Below are 21,145 nucleotides of genomic sequence, written 5' to 3'. Positions count from 1 at the left end.
TTTTACACTCTGAGCAAAGAGATGTAACCTGCCTTTCAAGATTTCTCACATTTTCCAGCGGAGGCAACAAGCAGAAGCGCAGAGTGTTATTCTTCGAGGCACTAGCACAACATATTTTCAAGTGTGTCTGCAATACTGTGTTCCTGCCAATTTCCTCCATCCTTGATACAATCTACTACTTGCAAGGGAAGAGAATGATGAGCATCCACCTGGTAATGAAAAATGATGAGAAAGCCTGTGTTCCACCCACGCTGCCTCCCCACCCGTCTCCGATCGGGAGGCTGATCTGGAGCTGTGCTCCTTTTACGGTCTGAAGTTCTGATTTAGGCATTCCCCAACACCTTTTCCATCAGCTTGCAACAGCCACAAAGGCTATGGTTCTGGAGCACACTCAGACCATGCTGTTCTCTGTTCAGTGTTAAGTCATGCTGTCAGCTACAGTGGGAAAAAGAGCATCCGTGGAAGGGGAAAAAAATCCTTTCAACTTCCTAGTCAGAACTTGCTAGGTCTGCCATTAAGTCTGCATATACGTCCCTAATACTTTAAAATTAAGAAATGGCATTTTTTGGTGCCCGTCACCAACAACTCTTTACTGAAGGCTCACAGAACTTAATGCCCAGAAGGACAGGCACCCCCCTCACCTTCAAAAGCATAAAGTTTCAGTAAGGGAGATGACTTGGCAGAGGAAGGGCATACGGTTTATGGGAAACACAGAGCTTCCAGGTGAGGCTTAAAGAACAGAAAGGAAGAGAAGGATGACCTGAACCTGCACAGAGGTGAAAGCATGAATGCAGGTCTGTGAAAAAAGAGTGAGGGGAAAAAAGTAGCAGCATTAGGAAGAGTGCCGGTGAGCCAAAGGACAACAGGGGAGGAGAGCAGATTTGTAAACAAGACAAAGTTTGTCTAAGGTGCCCGAATACAATGAAGTAATCAAAAGCAAGCAGGATGTCAGGAGAAGGTTCTAAATGGGGCTGAATGGGCAGGATAGAGGGAAAGAGAAGCAGACTTTCACAGAAGCACTTTTGGAGATTGTGTTGACCAAGATGGAAAGACCATGAGATGGAGAAGGACATTGAAAGCTGGGATGGGGAAAGATTAACAGAAAGGAATTAGTGCTGACCCTCACTGAACATGCTGGGGCAGTGGAAGGCAGAGAAGATAAGGAAGCGGTAGTCAGGCTGTGGGCTCAGGTGATGGAAAGAACAACTCTCTACCTAGGATGGCTGTATGAGGCTGGAAGGGGAAAAAAGCAAAGGTAGATGAGATAGCACCTGGATGCAAGGAGTCAAATGCATGCTGTTAGCATCCAAAAAGCCCTGGAGAGCATGTATTTTTACAGAAATGTTCACAAAGAACAGAGTTTACCTTTGGGCTATCAAAGACTCCTGCTGATGCTGTCTCTAACCTCCCTTCATATACTTGCTTCCCACAGGTCTGGCAGGTCAGACACCTGTGGAACAGGCGCTAGCTGATGCCATTGTGGACACCATAGATGACTTCATGACACTGTTCCCTTGGGCAGAGAAAAACCAGGACGTGAGAGTAAGACAATCACTAATTTAAACAAAGATAGCACATAAGCCATGACTCCGTACCTGAGCATCTCCTCTGGAGACACTGCCATGTGTCAGTCCCTGGGTCCATCACCTCACCTCAGCAAAGCTGAGCTGGAGGAGCTCTGTGGTTCTTCCTCAAGGCTAATCCAGCCAATGCCGTCTGCTTCTTCCCACCTCGTCCTTCACCAGATTTTTTTCACCCTTTGTGGAAATGATGAGACCATCATGAGCTGCCCCTCACTAGTTCACCTTGAACCAAGGATGCCATATGGGCATACATCAAACTGCTCTTCAAAGGGGAAAGACGGGACACTTCCACCCCAGCCAGCACTGTGCAATACCTGTATCTTGTCGCAAACAGACTAAGCTCATATCATTCTCTTTCTGCTAACTCAAGATTAACAGCTCCACCCCACCTTTTTTGTGCTTCTGCATCTTGATTTCTTCTTGGTTTTTTAGTAAGTATCAGTCTTCAATACATCAGCTGCCAGGGACAAATGCTTTTCAATTACCAGAGTGGTGTAAGACAGCGAGTGCCTTTAAAGAGGGGACATAGCACATCCCTCACTGTCACGGCAGCCGCGCTCTTCAGACCCCCGCGGCCCCACCTCGGTCCTCGGCAGTGGTGCTGCAAGTACTGACACCAGGCTAACACGCTGCCATGGGTACTTTAACACTCAGTCACAGGCAAAGTCCTACAGCATTTGGGTTTTGGGTTGGTTTTTTTTTTTGGCATCGGTCCAGTCCCTCTCACCAGAGCCCCAAATGCAGGCATGCAGATCAGCTGCTGGGCAAAGAGGGTGATGGATGTGTTAACTCCAGTGTTACAATGGCTCCACACAGCTCTGACCCAAGCAGATGACCTGACCCTTTTAGGAAAGGGGTAGCGTAACAACAGGTCTCACCATTAACTACCAGTGCAGCCACCTTCCATTTCAGATCAACTAGGGTATCCTATTACAGAAACCACAGAGTACAAAATGTTGCCCCAAACCAACAATAAATAATGAAACAATATGAAAGTGCTCTGAAATCTTGCAGGGGAAAACCTGAAAGTGTGTTTTGAGGTTTTAGTATTCAAAAATGTGAATTACTTAATTTCCTAATGATTTCCTGACATTTCCTAATTTGGGGAGGGGAGATTGACTCATGATTTTTTAATCATTTAGGAACAGCCACACTATTGCTAATGCGTTAGTGGAGCAGCAGCACTACTGCCACAGTACTGCTACTCCTTTACAGGGAAACCCCCACGATAATGCCTGCGTGTGTCCCAGCTTGTACTCAAGCACTTTTCCAGAATAAGGACCCAGATCATGTCACCAGTGATTAATTTAAAAGGGAAGAGAGGTCGCAGGCAACCCTTATATGCCTGTACGCACGTATACATGCAAGGGAGTGTTTTGAGGCCAAGGAAGATCGAGAAACTTACTTTCTGGGGATCTTTAACACTTTTCTCACTATTAGCCGTTCTCCTCCTCTCCTTGGGGGTCCGCTGCCACCACCTTGTGGTAGAAGTGGCGTCTCGTGGTCTCTCAAGGCCAGATTTAAGTCGTGTACACATGGTAAAGTCAGAAAACTTCCCCAGGCCACAAGTGGTTACAGGAACACACATCCCTCGGAGAAGGGTGGAAGGATGCGTTATGCTACTACCTAGCCAGTAGCCAAGAGAAAACCAAGCAAGGTAAAGGGAGCAGAGGTGGATGCTGCCCATGGAAGCTTGCTCCATGCAAGGCATGGACTCTCTCTTCACCCTACCCCCCCCCCCCCCCAAAAAAAAAAAAATAGCTGCTGTTGCAACAGCTTTGTCATGCTTTGCTGGAGAGCTCCAGGATTGAGACAAGTAGGTCATGCTACTCCAGAAGGTGGATCCTGGTCATGTCCCCACCAGCTTCACAGGTTGACTGGGTACTTCTGTAGTTGGAGAAGGTCATTACCATCATGGTCACGCAATAGTTTGGGTTTTGTTTTGGTTGGTTGGTTTGGGGTTTTTTGTTGTTGGGGTTTTTTTGGTTTTGTTTTTTTTTTTTTTCTTCAGAGAGGGCAGGGGAACTTACTTAAAAAAAGGAAATGCTACAGCACAGGGTACAAATATGAAATTTCTAGACTGCAAACTTCTGGCTGTTAATTGCAGTCACCACATTCAGCTGCTAAGCTCTTAACAGACAGCAGAAAATGATGGCAAATCTTCGAACACATCTGCAGAAACACTGATTTTATTTCAGCCTGCATTTTTGAGACCATTTAGGCTGCTACCTCTTCTAAATTTTATTCTTTTTTTCATTAACCTGAATTTCAAAGCTGTTGAAATAATTCCATTCCTGTATAGCAGTGCTTATTTAACCAAGCCTGAGTAAGTTCCTCCAAAATTAGGCCAAGCACATTAACTGCACAAACTGTGCCACACGGGTCAGACCAGATGATCACAACAGTCTGCGATCTCACTTGCTTCCAAGCAGGTGAGAAGAGAAAACCAGACACAGTTTCCCACTCCAAAGGAAACAGCTAACCCTTTAATAGCAGCCTTAAAACTTTCTGCTATGGGGAACAGCTGGCAGAGAACCACCATACACTACCTCATCCTTCATCCATTAACTTACAAATACTAAGGCCCATACCCTTCAATGCAGACTTCAGCCTTTAAAAATGTATTTTAACCACCTCAAATCTCATTGCTGTGGAGACAAAAAAAAAAGCAGAATAAGCTGCTAACATAAAAGTTCAAAGATAAACCCAGCAAAAGCTCAAAACCCAGGTTCCACATCTCACATGAGAAGGACTGGTAGGGAAAGATAACTGACCAGCATCTAACTGACAGCATGGAAAGACCGAGCTTAAGGGATTCTGGAAATTTGAGACCCTGTACACTAGAAAACGTAACATCCAAAAGAATCCCCCCAAAATATGACCATGAGACATTGGGAATATATTATAGACGGATTCTTCCCAAATCTATGGCAGGGCTCCCATCTTGCTGCAGCTTGGTGACTGTCAGCACAGATAAATGAGCAGCGTCACTCCACACATCATGTTTTAGCATCCAGGAGCTTTCAGGTGTTCATTAAGGGACAAGTTGGCTGAAGTCATGGCTCACCGAGCCATGAATGCCATGTTTTGGGCATCTAACCCACTTAATGGGTAATTACCTCAGCTTTTCTAAATTCTATCATGCCCCTTTGCATGTATCCAAGTGACAGTTACCTCTGCATTTCTTATCTTAAATAACTGCTGTTTGCTCTATCAATCCTGACTCTGATGTTAACACATTCCTTCCTCCAAAGAGAACTGAGAGGACTCTAAAGTTTGGGTCAGACCAAATGATTTCACTGCTACCTTTCTCAGATTTCAGCTTTCTTTTTCACAAGAAACCCCCCAGATATCAATTTTGCTGACTGCTGTGCTTATGCCTTGGTGTGATCTTTGTGTTTTGTTCTTCCCCCAGAAACAAGCATTTGATGATATCCTCACCAACAAAGCACCTGAGTTACTGAAAGATTTGGATACTTTCTTAGGGGATAACAACTGGCTGGTAGGGAAGTCTGTAAGTATATTTTTTGTTTCTCCCATTCCAATCAGGTTGCCAGAAAAATGAAATCATTGACTATTGCTGAATTTCTAGATTTCGTTCCAGCCCATGAAACAACCCTCCCCACTCTTAACTCTTTGTTCTTACGAATACACAGTTGGTTGCTCATTTGCAAAGTGAAAATTGTTTTCCATACTATTAGAAGAGTAAGGCAAACCAGGACTAGGATCTACATTTTCTAAACCAGTTTAGCCGTATGTTACCACAAAACATTATAAATGCCTTTGTACTAGTCAATACAGATGGGAGTTTAGAAATCTGCTTATAATCACTTATCAATTTATAGGACAATATGAAAAAAAATCTGAAAATATAATCCCCTTTTTTACCCAAAGCTGTTTGGAAACTAATTAAAACACTTTCCTGCAGCAGTTTCAGCAGGAAAGATTAATATTATAATGCAAGTAATATTTGTAGCAAGGGCTTTATTTAATGACTTTTTACTTAAGCTTTGCACTGCAACCTGATTACTAGCTCTATAATTATAGGCTTTAAAAATAAAACAAACACACAACAAAAACTTACACAAAACTGATCAATTCAAGTTTCATTTCTGCAGTTTGCCGAGAATATTAGTAGTCCCAGCTTTTGAGATAACCAACTACAATTTAGTGCTTTCTCTCCCATTTCCACCAGGTAACATGGGCTGATTTCTACTGGGATGTATGCAGTACAACACTTCTGTCCTGCAAACCTGACCTGGCAGACAACTACCCCAGGCTTTTAGCTCTCAGAGACAGAGTGCAAGCAATTCCAGCTATTGCAGCCTGGATCCAGAAAAGACCGAAGACTGTAATGTAGATCAGCTGTTCAGACTGGAAAAAACAAATGCATGTTTAGTTTTCAACATGACAAGCATCCTAAGTTATTAATTTCAACGACTCTAAAATTAATTTCAGATGGGTATGCTATATCAAATCAAAATCTACCACTTGTATCCATTTATAAGAGAGAATCTAAAAAGCTGATTTAGTCAAGTAGAGCCTGAGGGAGAGGTGTGGTTTCAATCACATTCCCCCCACTACTAATAAAGTGCTTGATTAATCCAATTATTGTTCTGTGGACTCTCAAAGGGAGAAGAGATGAGTAAACCTTCCTGGTGAGATGCAATCTCAACAATACTTTGTTTACTGTAGACTTTCAATCTGGAGGAAAGCAGGCTAATTAACAAGAGGATAAATGTGTGGGAGGACTAAGGACACTAAGCAAAAAAGAAAAAAAAAAAAAGACCCACTTAGTCAACAAACTTCAAGCTTCTCAAGCATTTTCTTTAGCCTCTTGAAGTTTATGCTGTACCACTAGGAAAAAAACCACCAAACCCCAAAACAAAACACAAGAACCCCAAACAACAGCTTCCCCCCCCCAAACTAAACAACCCCCCAAAAAACCAAAACCCAACCCAAACCAAAAAGCAGCTGCTCACCTGAGCTGGTGCCCACACCAGCACCAGTTCTCCATAAGCACACCAGCTGCAAATTGAACATTCAGCAGCTCTGTCTCTCTTCCAGTAAGAAGGAGACAAAAATTGAGGGGCAGTGGTGGCAGGGGTGGAAACCAGGTTTAGGACAAATGAAGGAACAAACAGTTTGTTCTTCCAGCACTTGGAAAAACAGGTAGGTGAAAATCCTGGCAACGTGGACAACTGTAGATGTAAGTGCTTCACACAAACTCAAGGAGAGACAAGTGCTTGCAAGAGGACTCCACTGCGTGGTGTAAGCAGATAAAGAACAACAAAATTGGGCAATCCTCTGGGCTGAAAATGGCCACTGTTAGAAAAGTTATTTCCCTTCACAATTGCTTTCCCCTCCCACCATATGTATTATTTCATTGAATCATATGAGTGACACCAACCAACCACTAAATGTTCAGAGACAAACCAGGTATTGGCAGAACTGAAAGCAAGGTCCAATCTTTTTCTCATTCCCATACAGTATCTCCACCTGCTTTGCAATTCCTTACACGCTTTGTTCTAGCTCTTTACAGGTTTTTCCTTCTTCAGCTCCCACTCTCCTCTGTTCTTCAGCAACAGACTTCAGACAGTTGGGGTTGTTTGTTTGTTCCCCCTCTCACCCCCCCATAGATCTTTCCCGACCAGAGACACAGAATCACAGCATGGTTGATGTTGAAGGGACCTCTAGAGGTCATCTGTTCCAAAGGCCCTGCTCGAGCAGGGCCACCTAGAGTCAGCTGCCCAGGACTGTGTCCAGATGAGTTGAGTATCTCCAAGTTTGGTGACACTACAATCTCTTAAGACCTCCAATTAAACAGGGTAGAAAAAGTTACAATAAACAAAAAAAGGCAGAAACACATATGAGCTTCATAGCACTTAAAGACAGATACTGACCCCAGGGGTCTAGGGATGTGATTGTTTAAGGAGTAACCACTGCTCAGCTAGACTACATCAACTGATTACATACACATACCAGACTGAAACACCACACAAGCAACCCTATAGGGCAGGCATTTTGTTTCATTTCATATCTGAAGCAAACAGGTAAGAACATGCACATACAATGGGACAACAATTGGGTTAGGATCATGCTCAACAGAAATAGACAACCTAATTAACTGCAGCATTAAATGCTTGTGGTTGTCTTAAATACCACTATTCAGTCCAACAAAACAGGTGGAATTAAAGCAGCATGGTAGACAAACTGATTCTCACCATTCTCCCTTCCCATATAACAAACTATTTCTTCACCCTTCAGCTGTGCATTTTGGAACATGCAGCAGTATCACAGATTTCTAGTAAAAGCCAAATAAAGTTCAGTTCAAACTTTGAAACATTTTAAAAGCTTTCATTTTCCATCCATTTTGTACTTGCAAAAATCATGCACAGTTGGTAAAAATACCCACAGGCATAACCAGACAAAAAAAACCAGATGCCCAGCTCACAGATTACCTCACTGACTAATCAACTAGCAGTATCTGAAGACAGGCTGAAATACTGAGCAACCAAGGACTTCCACAGCTCTTCCCTACTCTTCATATAAAACTGCTTTAAGCTCCTTCAAAAGATGCAAAAAGTGTCTTCTGACTGTGATAACCACACACAGAAAAGTGGTAACTATCAACCCCATACTGCAAACCACAGTGAATTCTAAGATGCAGTCCTCCAAGAGATTCAGCCTGGTACAGATTTGCTGAGCTCTGCACAGAGCATACAGCAGCTGAGGCTTTAAGAGAGGGCAGGGGCAATAAGGACTTCCCCATACTTTGCCTTCCCCTCAGCTTCTACAAAAGCAGCAGTCTGAATCTTAACTACTCCGATTTCAAAAGACAAAAATTTCAGTCTTTTCCTCTGTCCAGGGAAATGGATATCCTCCTCTCCCACCTCCTCAAATCACATCCTTGCCAGCCGATTATAAACTTCAGGTGGAGACACACCTCATTGTTGACACCACTAAAGCTCTTCACTGAGATGAATTAAGAATTCACTGAAGCTTCAAGAAGAGAGCAAGACACAAGCTTTGTGTTTAGGGCACTTCATTGGCAGAGCGCAGATCTGGTATCTACACCAAGGACTGACAAAAAAATTGCAGCCCAGGTAGAAAGTTCCATTTGGTAGGAATTCTGTTTTTATAATCAGTATCCTAACACAACTGTGATTAGAGTATAATGAAACACTAGTAATTAACTACTGCTGGATAAAGCCAAGTCAATTCAAATGAAACATTTCAGCCAGTTTGAAAGCTGCCTATTTGATTTATAACATGCAAGTTATCACCCCCTCTCCTCAAATAATCACAAAATGAAAACATTTTGTTAATCTATGGAATTTTATTTGAACAAGTTGATACAAAACCAGTACGGTACATCAAATGAACCAAAACAAGCAGAAACAGACTTGAGCATTGTCAAATAAGGCACATATAAAAAAATCTACACGTGTAATCCAGTGAAACAGACAGTTTATATATATATATATTTGGAGGTAGAAATAATTACAAAAATACTGACAAATCTTAAGCAGTAGCAGATTTGTTAAAACAATTACTACTTAGGTCCCCGTTTTGAAAAGTGAACTGTAAAATGTTTATTCAGCATCTGATGTTGGCACATTTGGGCCATTTATGTTTTTAAGCATCAAAAGAATGCTATTGGTGTTAAAAATTTTCAATACCATGAGGAATACAATAAAGAAACTACAAAAAGTTATAAATGTTCATAAAATTCACGGTCATCAGTAATGTAAGAGTCCTTGGGGTACATCACCTTTCTTCCTTGAATTCCACAACATATGTACATTTCAGAGACCTAAAGAAGCTTTTAATAGCGTGGCTATATCTGCTGGAATGGTTCCTTCTTCTCCTGAGGAATAAAACCAAGCGTTAGTACAGCTCAAAATATTTCACATAAACAGACAAAAGTCTAGATCCCCAGAACTGTACAAAATCCTCTACTTGTAGGAGTCTGTCATTGATTTGTGGGTCAGACTCAGAGGGCTTTTCCTGTCAAACTGAACAATAATCAGCATAAATACTTCTTTCTAGTTTATTTAACATGAAAAAAAAGGCTTGTCTGCATCAAGAACCTTGTTTTTTCAGAATAATATATTGCAGCAACCTTAATTCACTTAAGCAGACGTCATTATGTGCAAGAAACTTACCTGAATCTGCTGCAGTCATATCTTGTTCTAACTTCAATTTCTGCTGGCTGATTTTGAGCATGGATTCTTCAATAGTTCCCTTACTGATTAGCTTGATGACTTTTACCTCTCTGAAAACCACAAAATAGGATAAATCTGGTTTTACAGTTTCTTTGTAGTAGTGCAAAAGGGAAGGATGCTATGCCTTTACTCAAACAGCAGTGGTTTAAAACAAGGAGGAGGAAATGAACAAAAGGGCAATAGGAAGAGCTTCTAGTTTTTGTCTGGACCAAATGTGCTCTGTACTGCCAGAAAACTTGTTTTCTTCTGCACTCCCAGCCACCGCAAAGTCTGAATGGTCACAAAAATCTCCACTAATAGAAACAACTCAACTTCCTCCTCATCCCATACTACAGTTGAAATAACAGTTATTAAACATACTCTATTGCTCACGTTAGCTCACTCTGACAGAGGACTCAACAACAGCCCACTCTTGATGACAGGGTGGCACTTTATTGCTTAGAAGTCCCCTGAGAGCAAACAGCTTTGCCAAACAGTCCCAAAGACTTCAGATCTGCCTTGAAATAGTTCCTTGCACCAGAAATTTTAAAGTTATAGAGAATTTGAGAGTTACAGAGAACTAGATAAAGGAGAATGTAAATTAGGTGTGTTCTCGTGCTAAGACAATTACAGTTACCTAGCTCCCACACAACCCAGAGCTGGTTTACACAAGTCTCTGCTTAAAATGGCAGTTTTAATCATAAAATATTGTCCTTTTAGCTTCCTTTGAGAGCTTGCCTCCAAGAAAAGCCAAGCATTATAATTAAAAAGTCTTACCTCGTCTGACCTACTCTATGGCATCGGTCTTCTGCTTGCTTATCATTGTATGGGTTGCAATCAATGTCATGAAGAATAACAACGTTTGCTGAGGTCAGATTAATTCCCAAGCCACCAGCTTTGGTTGACAGGAGGAATACAAATATACCCATATCCGTATTGAACTGATCTATTAGATGTATCCTGCAGAACACAAGAAAACACACATCAGGCCTTGGAGAAAAGACCGCATGGGCTCCAGAGTTGAACACAGAAGTTAGGATGATCTTTTGAAAGGGAGGACAGTGGTGTTGCAAAGCAGCTCAAAAGTACAGATGTTATGCAGAAGGAAAAAGGGGACCAACAGTCCTCAGCAGTGACCAGCAAAACATACTCAGTGACAGATCAATAGCAAAGAATGGGAAGAGGCTTGGAAAAAGATTTTGGATGATCATAGAATACAAAGAGCAAGTTGAGGGAACACTTAAGTACATGAAACAAATCAGGGGGAGGGAGGAATTTAGCTTCATGACTGTCTTCTGTACTAACTGCATACACAAGGGAAGTAACAGACTTCAGCTGTAAGTGGGAAGTAACACCACAACAAGAATGACAATTTTTTTGAAACAAAGGAAAGAGCACCTAAAAAAATTTAAAAAAAATCATGAAACAGGAAACAGCAGAAAACTAGCACAGCTCAAATACAAGAAAAGCACTGCAACATTTTCAGCTGTAAAGGACAAAGTAAATGGTCTGTCCTAGAGAAACAAAGGGGCTTCTCTGCCTAGTGTAACAGAGGTATACTTCCAAGGAGTATCTACAGCTGAGCTTTTGTTATGGCATGCTGACACACAAGCAAATCAAACACACCATGAACTGCTGAAGACAAAAGTTTTCCATTTCGATAGCTACAACTGTAACCCAACCATCTAAAACTCACCTTTCAGCCTCATCCTTACTAAGGTGATCTGAAATCCAACATGAAACCCCTTCAATGCCCAGTAATCACAGAATTCTATACATTTGTCACGGTTTAACCCCAGCTGGCAAATAAGCACCACACAGTCACTTGCTCACTCCCTCCTCCCACAGTAGGATAGGGAAGACAATTGGGGGGAAAAAAGAAAAAAAAAAAAGCAGCAAAACTTGTGCGTTGAGATAAAGACAGTTTAATAGGACAGAAAAGGAAGGGATAATAGTAGTAATAATAATAATAATAATATACAAAACAAGTGATGAACAATACAATGGCTCACCACCTGCTGACCGGTGCCCAGCCAATCCTTGAGCCCTGGTGGCCCCATGCCAACTCCCCCAAGTTTATATACTGGGTATGACATCATATGGTATAGAATACCCCTTTGGCTCATTTGGGTCAGCTGTCCTGGCTGTGTCCCCTCCCAACTTCTTGTGAACTCCCAGCCTCTGCTGGCAGGGCAGTACGAGAAGCTGAGAAGTCCTTGACTTAGTATAAACACTGCTTAGCAACAACTAAAATATCAGTGTGTTATCAACATTATTCTCATCCTAAATCTAAAACACAGCACTATACCAACTACTAGGAAGAAAACTAACTTTATTCCAGCCAAAACCAGGACAATATTGGAAAACAAAGGTAAGGGTTTTAAGTCACCTCCCCGCCTCCATGCACACATCCCCTTTTTCTCTCTCATCTTCAGCAAAAAGACACATACCGATCAGAAATCTGTGTTTTTCCATCCAACCTAATATATCTATGTTGCCAATGTTTTAGGAAAACTTCCAAGATATCCAGCATCATAGTAAACTGGCTAAACAATACAACTCTGTCACCCTGGAAATGACAAAGCAAAACAAAAGTTTTAAAAGACTTCAATTACAGATAATGAACTACACAAATACTTTATTGGTGCAAACACGTGATTTTACTTCAACTGAATTGCTATTTTCCAAACTAAAAGACTAAGCTGAAATTCATCAAGTCAGGACTGACTTTCAGTGAAGATATCTTATCCAGTATTTCTGCTGCATTAACCCACCTTTTGTCAGTGCAATAATTTTTTAGTTACTTTGTACTTAGGTGGTCCAAGCAATCCAGAAATCATGTCAAATGCATAATTGACAGACCTACTCCCTCTATAAAAAGCAATAAAATATTTTCATCAGAAACTTAAATTTAAGCTATATTCCATATAATACAGAGCAATAGCACTCTTTTGTCTGAAATAATTGAACAGATGCACAGTGCACACTTGTGCAAACTCAGGATACTCTGAAGTACATGCTTATTTGTAAAATAAGCCACTTTAAAACTATGACTCAAGCAGCGACCACTTCTTACCTTTACACTGGCTTAAGACATACATGATTGTTTTAATGTAATACAGTCTTATTCAATTGCCAAAAGAAGGCCAAAATTCATGTGCTGTGCTAGCCCTCTGTACATTGAGAAAGTAGTGTTAACTCAGGATTAATATTCTGAAACTTGGAAAAATGGGAAAGCTTATTTCAGCTGTCTCTAAAGTGACATGGGTAGGCAGGACTGCATGTTAAAAGCTGTAAGCATTGCTTTGCAATACTGCACATGCACTAAATCGCATTGTAATACTCCACAGAAAAGCAACTGGGTTGCATATACAGCTAGCAGACGTTAATTTAACCAGTTATTTAGAGCCACCCTTTAGATGGACAGAAAAAGATGTTTCAGTTATCTCTAGTACCAACCTTCTCTTTAAGGTCAGAGAGAATGCGTTCCAGTGCTCTAAACTTTCCAGAATCCAAGATCTGATCCATGTCTAACTTGAAGTCACTGACGTGAGAATATTGCTTACAAAGCAAATGCAGCTCAAAATCTGTCATTACTGTCATATCTTCAAAGATAAGGTCAGGGTTAGCATCACAATGTGTGGGTTCCTGTTAGCAAAAATGAAGGGAAATAATGCAATACACGATCTCACCAGACAGACAAGGAAAAAACCAAAAACACCACACAATAACATTCAAAATTTCTGAAAGAACAAAGTAGCACAACTAGACATGGACAAATGCCAGAGTGTGGCTCATGCAAGCAACAAAAGATGAACTCTGCAACCCCAGGTTTATAGTAGAGGATCGTTACTTTGCAATTTAGCTTTTACAAGAACTTGCACTACCAAAAACTAAGAAGTATATGCTCAACCTCCATAGCAATTACCTACTTCCCATCAAGCCCTATGACCTTTTACCCCTGTATCAGACCTCTTCCCCTGAAGACACATTCCCTAAAAGGGAGGTCCAATCCTTGGATAGATGGTAGAAGACATGGGAAGCCCAGCCCAAGATGTAGGGTGGGTAGAGGGATGTCATGCCTGGAAGAAAGAGGAAAAGAAAAGCCACATCTGGAGAGTACGATGGTATGAGTAGGAATAAAAAGGGAAAAAATCCTTCATAAAACCAATGGGTCACTTCTTCCCTTCCCCCCAACCTTGACTGGCTTTATTTTAAAACAAAGCTGAAGCTATTCAAAGCCAGCTGCAACTTTCTTAGAGCACCTGCTGCATGTTCAGGGTTTTTTTTGTATACTTTAGAAAGAACCAACAATTTTCCCCAAACTCCACAGGCATTAACCCCAGCCAAATTAAAAATAAATAAATAAATAAAAAATCCTCAACAGTTCAATACTTATGCCTTCCCTATTTTAGTTCTGTACAGCCTAGATTTCTTGCTAGTCAGAAAATACTAGTAAACTCAAGTGTCCACCCAAGATATTTTTCATAAGTACTTTGGTTTTAAATTTTGGGGTGGAGGGAAGAGGTGTTAAGGGGGAGCTAATGAAAAGGAGATGACTGCAGTCCCACAACTGTTCTCTCCATTCTAATATCTCATACAAAAATCAATGTTAAACACATACAGAGCTTGACTAGAGCACTGGATAGATGCAGAGAAATAAAAAGCAGCAACAATGAATTAAGTTTTGCAAAGACACACTTTTGACCAGAGGACTGACAATTAAAAAAAAAATTAAAAAAAAATCTATTTAAGTTGCATTAAAAGCTCTGAGAAATTAAAGATTGCTTCTGAATCTCATCACCTTACCTTGAGCATAAGCATGGACATTGTCCTGAGCTTGTCAGTCGTGTAATACTGACGATGCAAGAGAGGGTGATTAGCCATTTTTCTAAGTTGCATCATTACATTTCCCATATCAGAGTTTTTCTCTGTAAACAAAGAAATAAGGTATATTGAGAAGTAGTATATAGATGCCTATCTGACACATCTTCATCTCTCAGGAGAACTTTATTTGCAATGACTGAATTTGACATTTCACCTGTTACCTGAACTTAGGAAAAATTCATAGAAGGGATATAGTGAGTTTGAGTATTAGACATTTCTACAAAGCAAGGGCTTTGTAGTCACATTTGACATATGTTTGGGCATGAAAAAAAATCCAGCAAAAAGAAATGAGCCCCTCACATACCATTACTGTTAATAGTTTTCTTGAGCTTGTTTAAGAGATCACAGTATAGTTGTTCCTGTTTCTCAGACATGGCACATAATTCAATGAGATCTTTTTTGGGAGGTAGTTGTTTAAGGACCTGCCAAAATAAAAACATACCAGGTAAAAACTGTTCTGTAGTGAACAGTCAGTAATTCTGTACTATGTTACCTGCTTTTAAGCTACTCTACTCATTCTCCCCTCCCCAACTCCTTTCATTGGCTACAACTTTGATGAGTCAGCAGTTTGACTTATTCAGAACTTGATTTGGATTATACATCACCCCCCCATCAAGTAACATGGTCTGCACACTTCAAAACTGCACAAAATAATAATAAATGCAATACCTAGAACCCACTCCCCTGCTAATCAGAGACACCCTCTTCAAGCCACTGACTACTAAAGTATGCAAGTACACAGAAACACTTTTCAGATCACTATTAAGTTTTTCCTTTCTTTTATATATCCAATTCTAAATAGAGGAATTTAAATAGGTTTTGGATTTTAGAATAAAAAATAAACATTTTGATGATAGCAAAATAACACACATTTCTAGTCATACATATACACAAATATATACATGCACATTCACTGTCTTAATCCTTTCAGTTAAAATAAAACGCCATTACTACAAAGTCACAAATATTTTTGTGGTTAATGTAGAGGATTTCTCACTTCTCATTGCTTAGCAGTGAACTGAATCATCTTTCAGTGAGCTTTCCTAACTAAAACTTCCAGCTGTACATAGTCAGCAAATAATAAGCACCAAATCCCAAAGCTGCAGCAGGTCATTTTTTCACTTGCAAACGCCTGAAAAATAGCTCAAGTTTCTTGCTTCTCCTAGATAAACAACTGAAACTAGCACTGACAAAATTTGACCTTAAATTCTACTTTTTGTCTCAAAGATTATCAGGCTTTTCGATAATATGAAACCATTATTTTAAAGATAAAGCATTACCTCATCTTTTACTCTTCTCAAGATGAATGGTTTTATTATCTGCTTTGCATGTGCAATCCTCTCCTTTTCATATATGCTTTGTTCTTCAGCACTCTTCTAAGGAAAATATTGCAAGAATTAAATTACAGTGTGAAGTTTTCAGCTGTAACAACACTACCTTAACTATTCTAACTTGATGAAAAACCCAGCCAGAACAGACAGATTCAAGAGGACCATTAGTATTGAGATATCCTGTTATGCCACATTCTTACTTTAAATGCTTTATTTCATTGTTTCATTTTCTAGATTTTGTTAATCACATTACCTGTTTCTGTAAGACACCAATAAAACAGAAGTTATGCAGCAATGGCAGTGTTGTAGCAAAAAAAAAAAAGTTATTTTCAACAAGAGAATATATCATACTTACTGTTTTTGAAGAGAACATCCTTCGGATTTCACTTGTGCTACTGCTGAACATATGTGGCATGACAAAATTCAGGAGGGACATCAATTCCAACAGATTATTTTGAACTGGAGTCCCCGTTAGCAGTAAGCGATTCTTTGCCTGTTTGTCCAAAGTGGAAAACAGCAGTGAGAAACATTAGTCAAAAAGGTTAAAAATGGATATTGGCAGAAACAACACAGCTATGGAGAACTGAGAAAATGAGCTTGGTTTAAATTGTAACTATTTAAACTTAATATATATTTAGATCTCATGAAATAATTTCCTGGTTAAGTCAACAAACCAGTTTACAGATCTGCGGGGAACTGAGCATGTGTCAATTTAAGACTATTCAGGAAGCCTAATCCAGATATAAAAAAAGCCTTCATGGTTCTATTAGGGTCTTTCTTGTTTGTTTGGTTTGGTTTGTTTGTTTTAAGTTAATGTGCTAATTGTTGCTCCTATATCATATCTTTTCTAATGTCATACAGTACCTACACACAAGTTCTGAATTGCAAGTACAAGCCATAGTTTAATTGGTTAAAGATCAGCTTCTTAAAAAGGCTTTTCATGAAAATATGATCTTGAAAAAGTCGTCATAAGTGCCAAGTACAAATACTACAGTGCTAAATCACAATAATCAGAGAAAGAGCTGTACTCAAATTCTCTAGTTTTCAAAATGCTGCTGACTCAAGCCACAAGCTACAAGAAAAAATAATTTTAAAGCTAGCTTTTCTTGTGCAGTCTTATCAGAGTAGGTCCTTAAATACTACAATGTTTCAGTGCAAGTCATCAGAATAGCATTTTTACAATCTTTACTATTGTGGGATAAAACTGGAAATTTGCTTAACACTGAAACTGAACCACTACTGTCATTGTAATGATGCTACAGGAAATTTATTACATTTCTTTGGGAGCTTGTATCCCTGAATGAGTTCACAATGCAGGATCCACTCCTAAGACCACATCAACACTTATAACTACTCACATACTGTAGTTTCTGGACCACTATGTGTATATGAACTTTACAGTTAATACTCCATTTTTTGCCAGCCCATAACTACAAAACAGAAAAAAGAGAAGTTGTCCCCTCTAACCCAACAATAACTAAGCCTCTTACATTAATTGTCATAAGGTGCTGGTAGCGTACAGAGCTCATGTTCTTGAGCATATGACCTTCATCAAAAATTGCATAGTTAAGCTTCAACCTGCGAAACAGTCCTCGATCATCTGAGCTGCTAATTGCACAGTTGTATCTGTCACAGAAAGATATCATAAAAGACACATTAAATGCAAATTTAACACGAACATACTGTTATCACATTCAAATTAAATTCTCTAAAATTGTTAAGAGTTATGGAGAGAACACATGAGGGCCAGTAAGTAAAACTGCCTAGAAGTAACCAACCATAACACAGTTTACTACTGGCAAATAATTACAGTTGACTTGATGAGCCAGTGCTCTCAGTAACACTTTCCAAAAAACTGCACAAACCTATTACAAAGTAATATGTATCTATTAGCATGTATTATGTAATTAATAGATAATATCTAAAGCATCTATAACATAGTATCTGTTACACATTAATAAAACTTTAGTTAACTATTACCTGAAAACAAAAGTAAGTTCCCTTCCCATCTCACCAAACTTCAAACATGGTTTGTTTTGTTGTACCACAAGAGGTCAGTAGCAGCTAACTAAATCTCACTTGTTACGCAATTACTGTACTTACGTAGTTACAATCACATTGAAATCGACAACTTTATTATTAATGTCCACCCTGAGATGTTTCCTATCTTCTTGGGATCCTACAAAAGGACAAAACATAAAATGAGTACAATTACATATATTTATATACATACAAAAATTAAGACAGTGCACAAATACATTCAATAAATATGTGTATTTAAACAACTGTCTTAAAACAATGCTTCCATGAGCAATTCATCTTTTCTTAGGCTAACCATGCAAGCAACTGTATTATTAGATTCACTCGTAAATTATATTCCTCACCATAGTAAAAAAGGACGTTCAGTTCAGGACACCACAGATGAACTTCCCTTATCCAGTTATCTGTAAGACATCATTAAAATAAAACCCAAGTAATTTATCCTTTGTTATGTCTTATGTAACTTCAGACACACCTCAACATTAAACCAAACATCTGATTTGAAAGCAAATACCTTTAAATTCCCCTGAAGGTCAAGAATAATATTTAGGGAAATTAAACAACCCATGACCACACTGTAACTCACTCTTGCTTAACCAGCTTGCACTTTAAACTCCTACAGAAACAGTCTGTAACCACCACAAAAAAATAATACAATATTTAACTTTTCAGCCCAATTTCTTCCCTAGATGGCTAAATCCTCAGAAAGCACATCACTTCATTTTTCAGTACTCGCATCCAGAAGTGTTTCATTCAGGAGAGACAGTGCCTCTGGGAGTAGGCAAGAAAGTCTGACAACTCGACCCAGCTCCAGGTGTACAGCCAGCAGAGCGGCCACCAGCAAGGTTACCATGCCCAAGGGGAAACTGCTTGACAGTCAACAAATGCTGACCCCAAACCACAGCAGAAGGGGGGGTCTCTGGTAAATTCCATGTGACCCAGGCAGGACCCAGATCAGAGCCGAGGAGACACCTCCAGAAAAGTGACAGGAAAGCTGCAGATAGACCGCGCTTCCCAGGCATTCCTGTGCTGGATGGCTTGGGCCAACCTGCCACTGCAATTCATGAGCCTCTACGATTCACTTCACAAAAGCACCTTTATTTACACCTCAGGTTTTAAGGAACATGCATTTTTAAGAGTTATTTAAAAAAAAAAAAGGCTTCTGGTGGATTTTAAAAGCACACTGAAAACAGCAATTTATGTTGAACAACCAGAAGCTTTTCTGATGCGTTAAGAGAAATTTTTGAAGCCCAAATAAGTATTTTGTATTAAAAGCAACGTTTTCTTTCTAAATTAAACTTGCCACTTTCTCCTTTCTATAATCAGTCAACAAAACCAAAGTTAACTCCACAGAGAACTAGTTTCTGCTCAAACTCATTGGCTTTGCTGACATATTTTATTCCACCATATTCTTCCTGCTTTTCACTGAGGTCATTAAACAACTAAAATACACAACTAAAAGTCAACCTCATGATTTTAGGATTTTGATCTGCTTTGACAGATTCTGTGCAGCAAAGAGGAAAAAAGACATTGAATGTCTCAAATGCCATGATACCTAATCCTAAGCATAGCCTGAAGACTAGGAATTTCAGCCAATATTCAGTAAGTAAAAAGACTACTTTGCTAAACAAGTTCAAATTGTAACAAGCAGCTTTATTTTTTGTGAAGCATACAGAGCATATAAAAAAAAAATCCATGTTAGGTCTAATTAATTCAGAACAAGCCTGCCTTCAGTATGGTTTGCATTCCAATTCAAATTACTTAAGGAGTTGAATATCACCATAAGGAGTTGAATATCACCATAAGAAAATTAAGTTTTCTTTCACAAAATTATCTTTGTTTCACAGTCTGTCCATGATTTTTTTTTTTGTTTTGAACAAACAAATGATTTTGAAGCTTGTAACTTACCTAATGTTGAAGCTGGCACAACTATCAAATGGGGACCCCTATTGCCCTCTTGGTAGAGATAAGCTAGAAATGCAATAGCTTGAATTGTTTTTCCTAAGCCCTAAGAGAAAACAAAACCATTTAAACAAAATTTACAATCTGTAGAACATAGTGTTTTTTACTCATAAGACAATTACAGCGTAGTCAATGTTAACTAAAGACTACAAATCTGCATAGAAAAATTGTTCTCTTTAACCACATTGTTTTACAGAAGACAATTCCTTCTTAAGTACAATCACAGTCAAACTTAATTATCTTTTCAGCTCAACATTTGAGCATCAGGAATTCATCTTTTCCATTTATGAAGTTTTTCATTTTAGTTCAAGTTCATCCCTCAAATCTTCTTCAAAAATTTGCCTTCCTGAAACAGTGCTGCAGACAAATTATTACTTGGAAGCGAATTGTTTCTTTCCATTTGAGCCAGTTGTACAAAGAATATTCCAGCTATTTCTGAAGTGGAATTTAATATGGAAATCGGATTTCTTTAAGATAAGCCTATGTATACACCAATACTCACTTTCCTGTCTTCTGCATCATGGATTTAAAAATTTATCTTACCTACCACAAAATATCCACATAAGGTAGTTCTTAAAAATACAAAACATATGGAAGTTGAGAAACACTGCCTGAGTCTTAGCGAAGCAAACCCATCCATTCATTCATGGTTCCTCACAAGATGAACAGCAGCCAGGATTAAAAGCAACTGACAACAAATTTAGCATTTGGCAGCTGCATCACTATTTGTTCTGTTGTACAATTACCGGTGGTGTCAGCATCAAACAAAATCTCAAACCCCTAAGCTTTTATTTCAAAACTTATGGGGAGTGTAATGACAAGAGATGGCTGAAGTGCTGGAGAAGCAGAAAAGGTTTCTATGCACTTAGTCTTTTTCTGTATTGTTAACTACCTGTTTTGAAACTAATGGAGAAAAGTAGAAGATAGGGGCTCCCTGCAGCTAAATGCTGGACAAGCAGAATGAATTCTATTTATGTGCAAGGAGCTATTAAAAAGAATGGTTTGAGGATAACCTGTTATGGTAGAAACCGCTTCCTTTGCATCAGAAGATACGACATGACTTGTAATTATCAGTGTCCATGAATCTTAGGCTACCTTTGACTTTCAAATTAAAAGTAGAGCTCAGCAGCTTCTA

General features: G+C 39.3%; 2 protein-coding genes across 5 annotated transcripts in view; one reads left to right on the top strand and one right to left on the bottom strand.

The window, feature by feature from the left end:
* Positions 1-6,191, top strand: part of HPGDS (hematopoietic prostaglandin D synthase) — a 30,680-nt gene extending 24,489 nt beyond the window's left edge. The window contains exons 4-6 of the mRNA XM_075049416.1: positions 1,433-1,542; positions 4,999-5,097; positions 5,779-6,191. Coding sequence (XP_074905517.1) covers positions 1,433-1,542; positions 4,999-5,097; positions 5,779-5,943 — 374 coding nt within the window. The 3' untranslated portion in view covers positions 5,944-6,191. The remainder of the gene's footprint in view (positions 1-1,432; positions 1,543-4,998; positions 5,098-5,778) is intronic.
* Positions 6,192-8,912: 2,721 nt separating this feature from the next.
* SMARCAD1 (SNF2 related chromatin remodeling ATPase with DExD box 1) overlaps positions 8,913-21,145 on the bottom strand; it is a 47,874-nt gene continuing 35,641 nt past the window's right edge. For 3 of the 4 annotated variants that reach the window (XM_075030727.1, XM_075030734.1, XM_075030743.1), the window contains exons 12-24: positions 19,957-20,056; positions 18,393-18,452; positions 18,112-18,187; positions 17,499-17,634; positions 16,364-16,501; positions 15,958-16,053; positions 14,982-15,099; positions 14,600-14,721; positions 13,250-13,438; positions 12,241-12,359; positions 10,568-10,750; positions 9,752-9,861; positions 8,913-9,453 (exon numbers count right to left, since the gene is read on the bottom strand). In XM_075030727.1, coding sequence (XP_074886828.1) covers positions 9,392-9,453; positions 9,752-9,861; positions 10,568-10,750; positions 12,241-12,359; positions 13,250-13,438; positions 14,600-14,721; positions 14,982-15,099; positions 15,958-16,053; positions 16,364-16,501; positions 17,499-17,634; positions 18,112-18,187; positions 18,393-18,452; positions 19,957-20,056 — 1,509 coding nt within the window. In that variant the 3' untranslated portion in view covers positions 8,913-9,391. The remainder of the gene's footprint in view (positions 9,454-9,751; positions 9,862-10,567; positions 10,751-12,240; positions 12,360-13,249; positions 13,439-14,599; positions 14,722-14,981; positions 15,100-15,957; positions 16,054-16,363; positions 16,502-17,498; positions 17,635-18,111; positions 18,188-18,392; positions 18,453-19,956; positions 20,057-21,145) is intronic. The other variant, XR_012650796.1, reaches the window with a different exon arrangement.

The sequence above is a fragment of the Buteo buteo genome, chromosome 1 (assembly GCF_964188355.1).
Source record: "Buteo buteo chromosome 1, bButBut1.hap1.1, whole genome shotgun sequence".
Lineage (NCBI taxonomy): Eukaryota > Metazoa > Chordata > Aves > Accipitriformes > Accipitridae > Buteo > Buteo buteo.
This window is presented reverse-complemented; position numbering and strand designations above follow the sequence as displayed.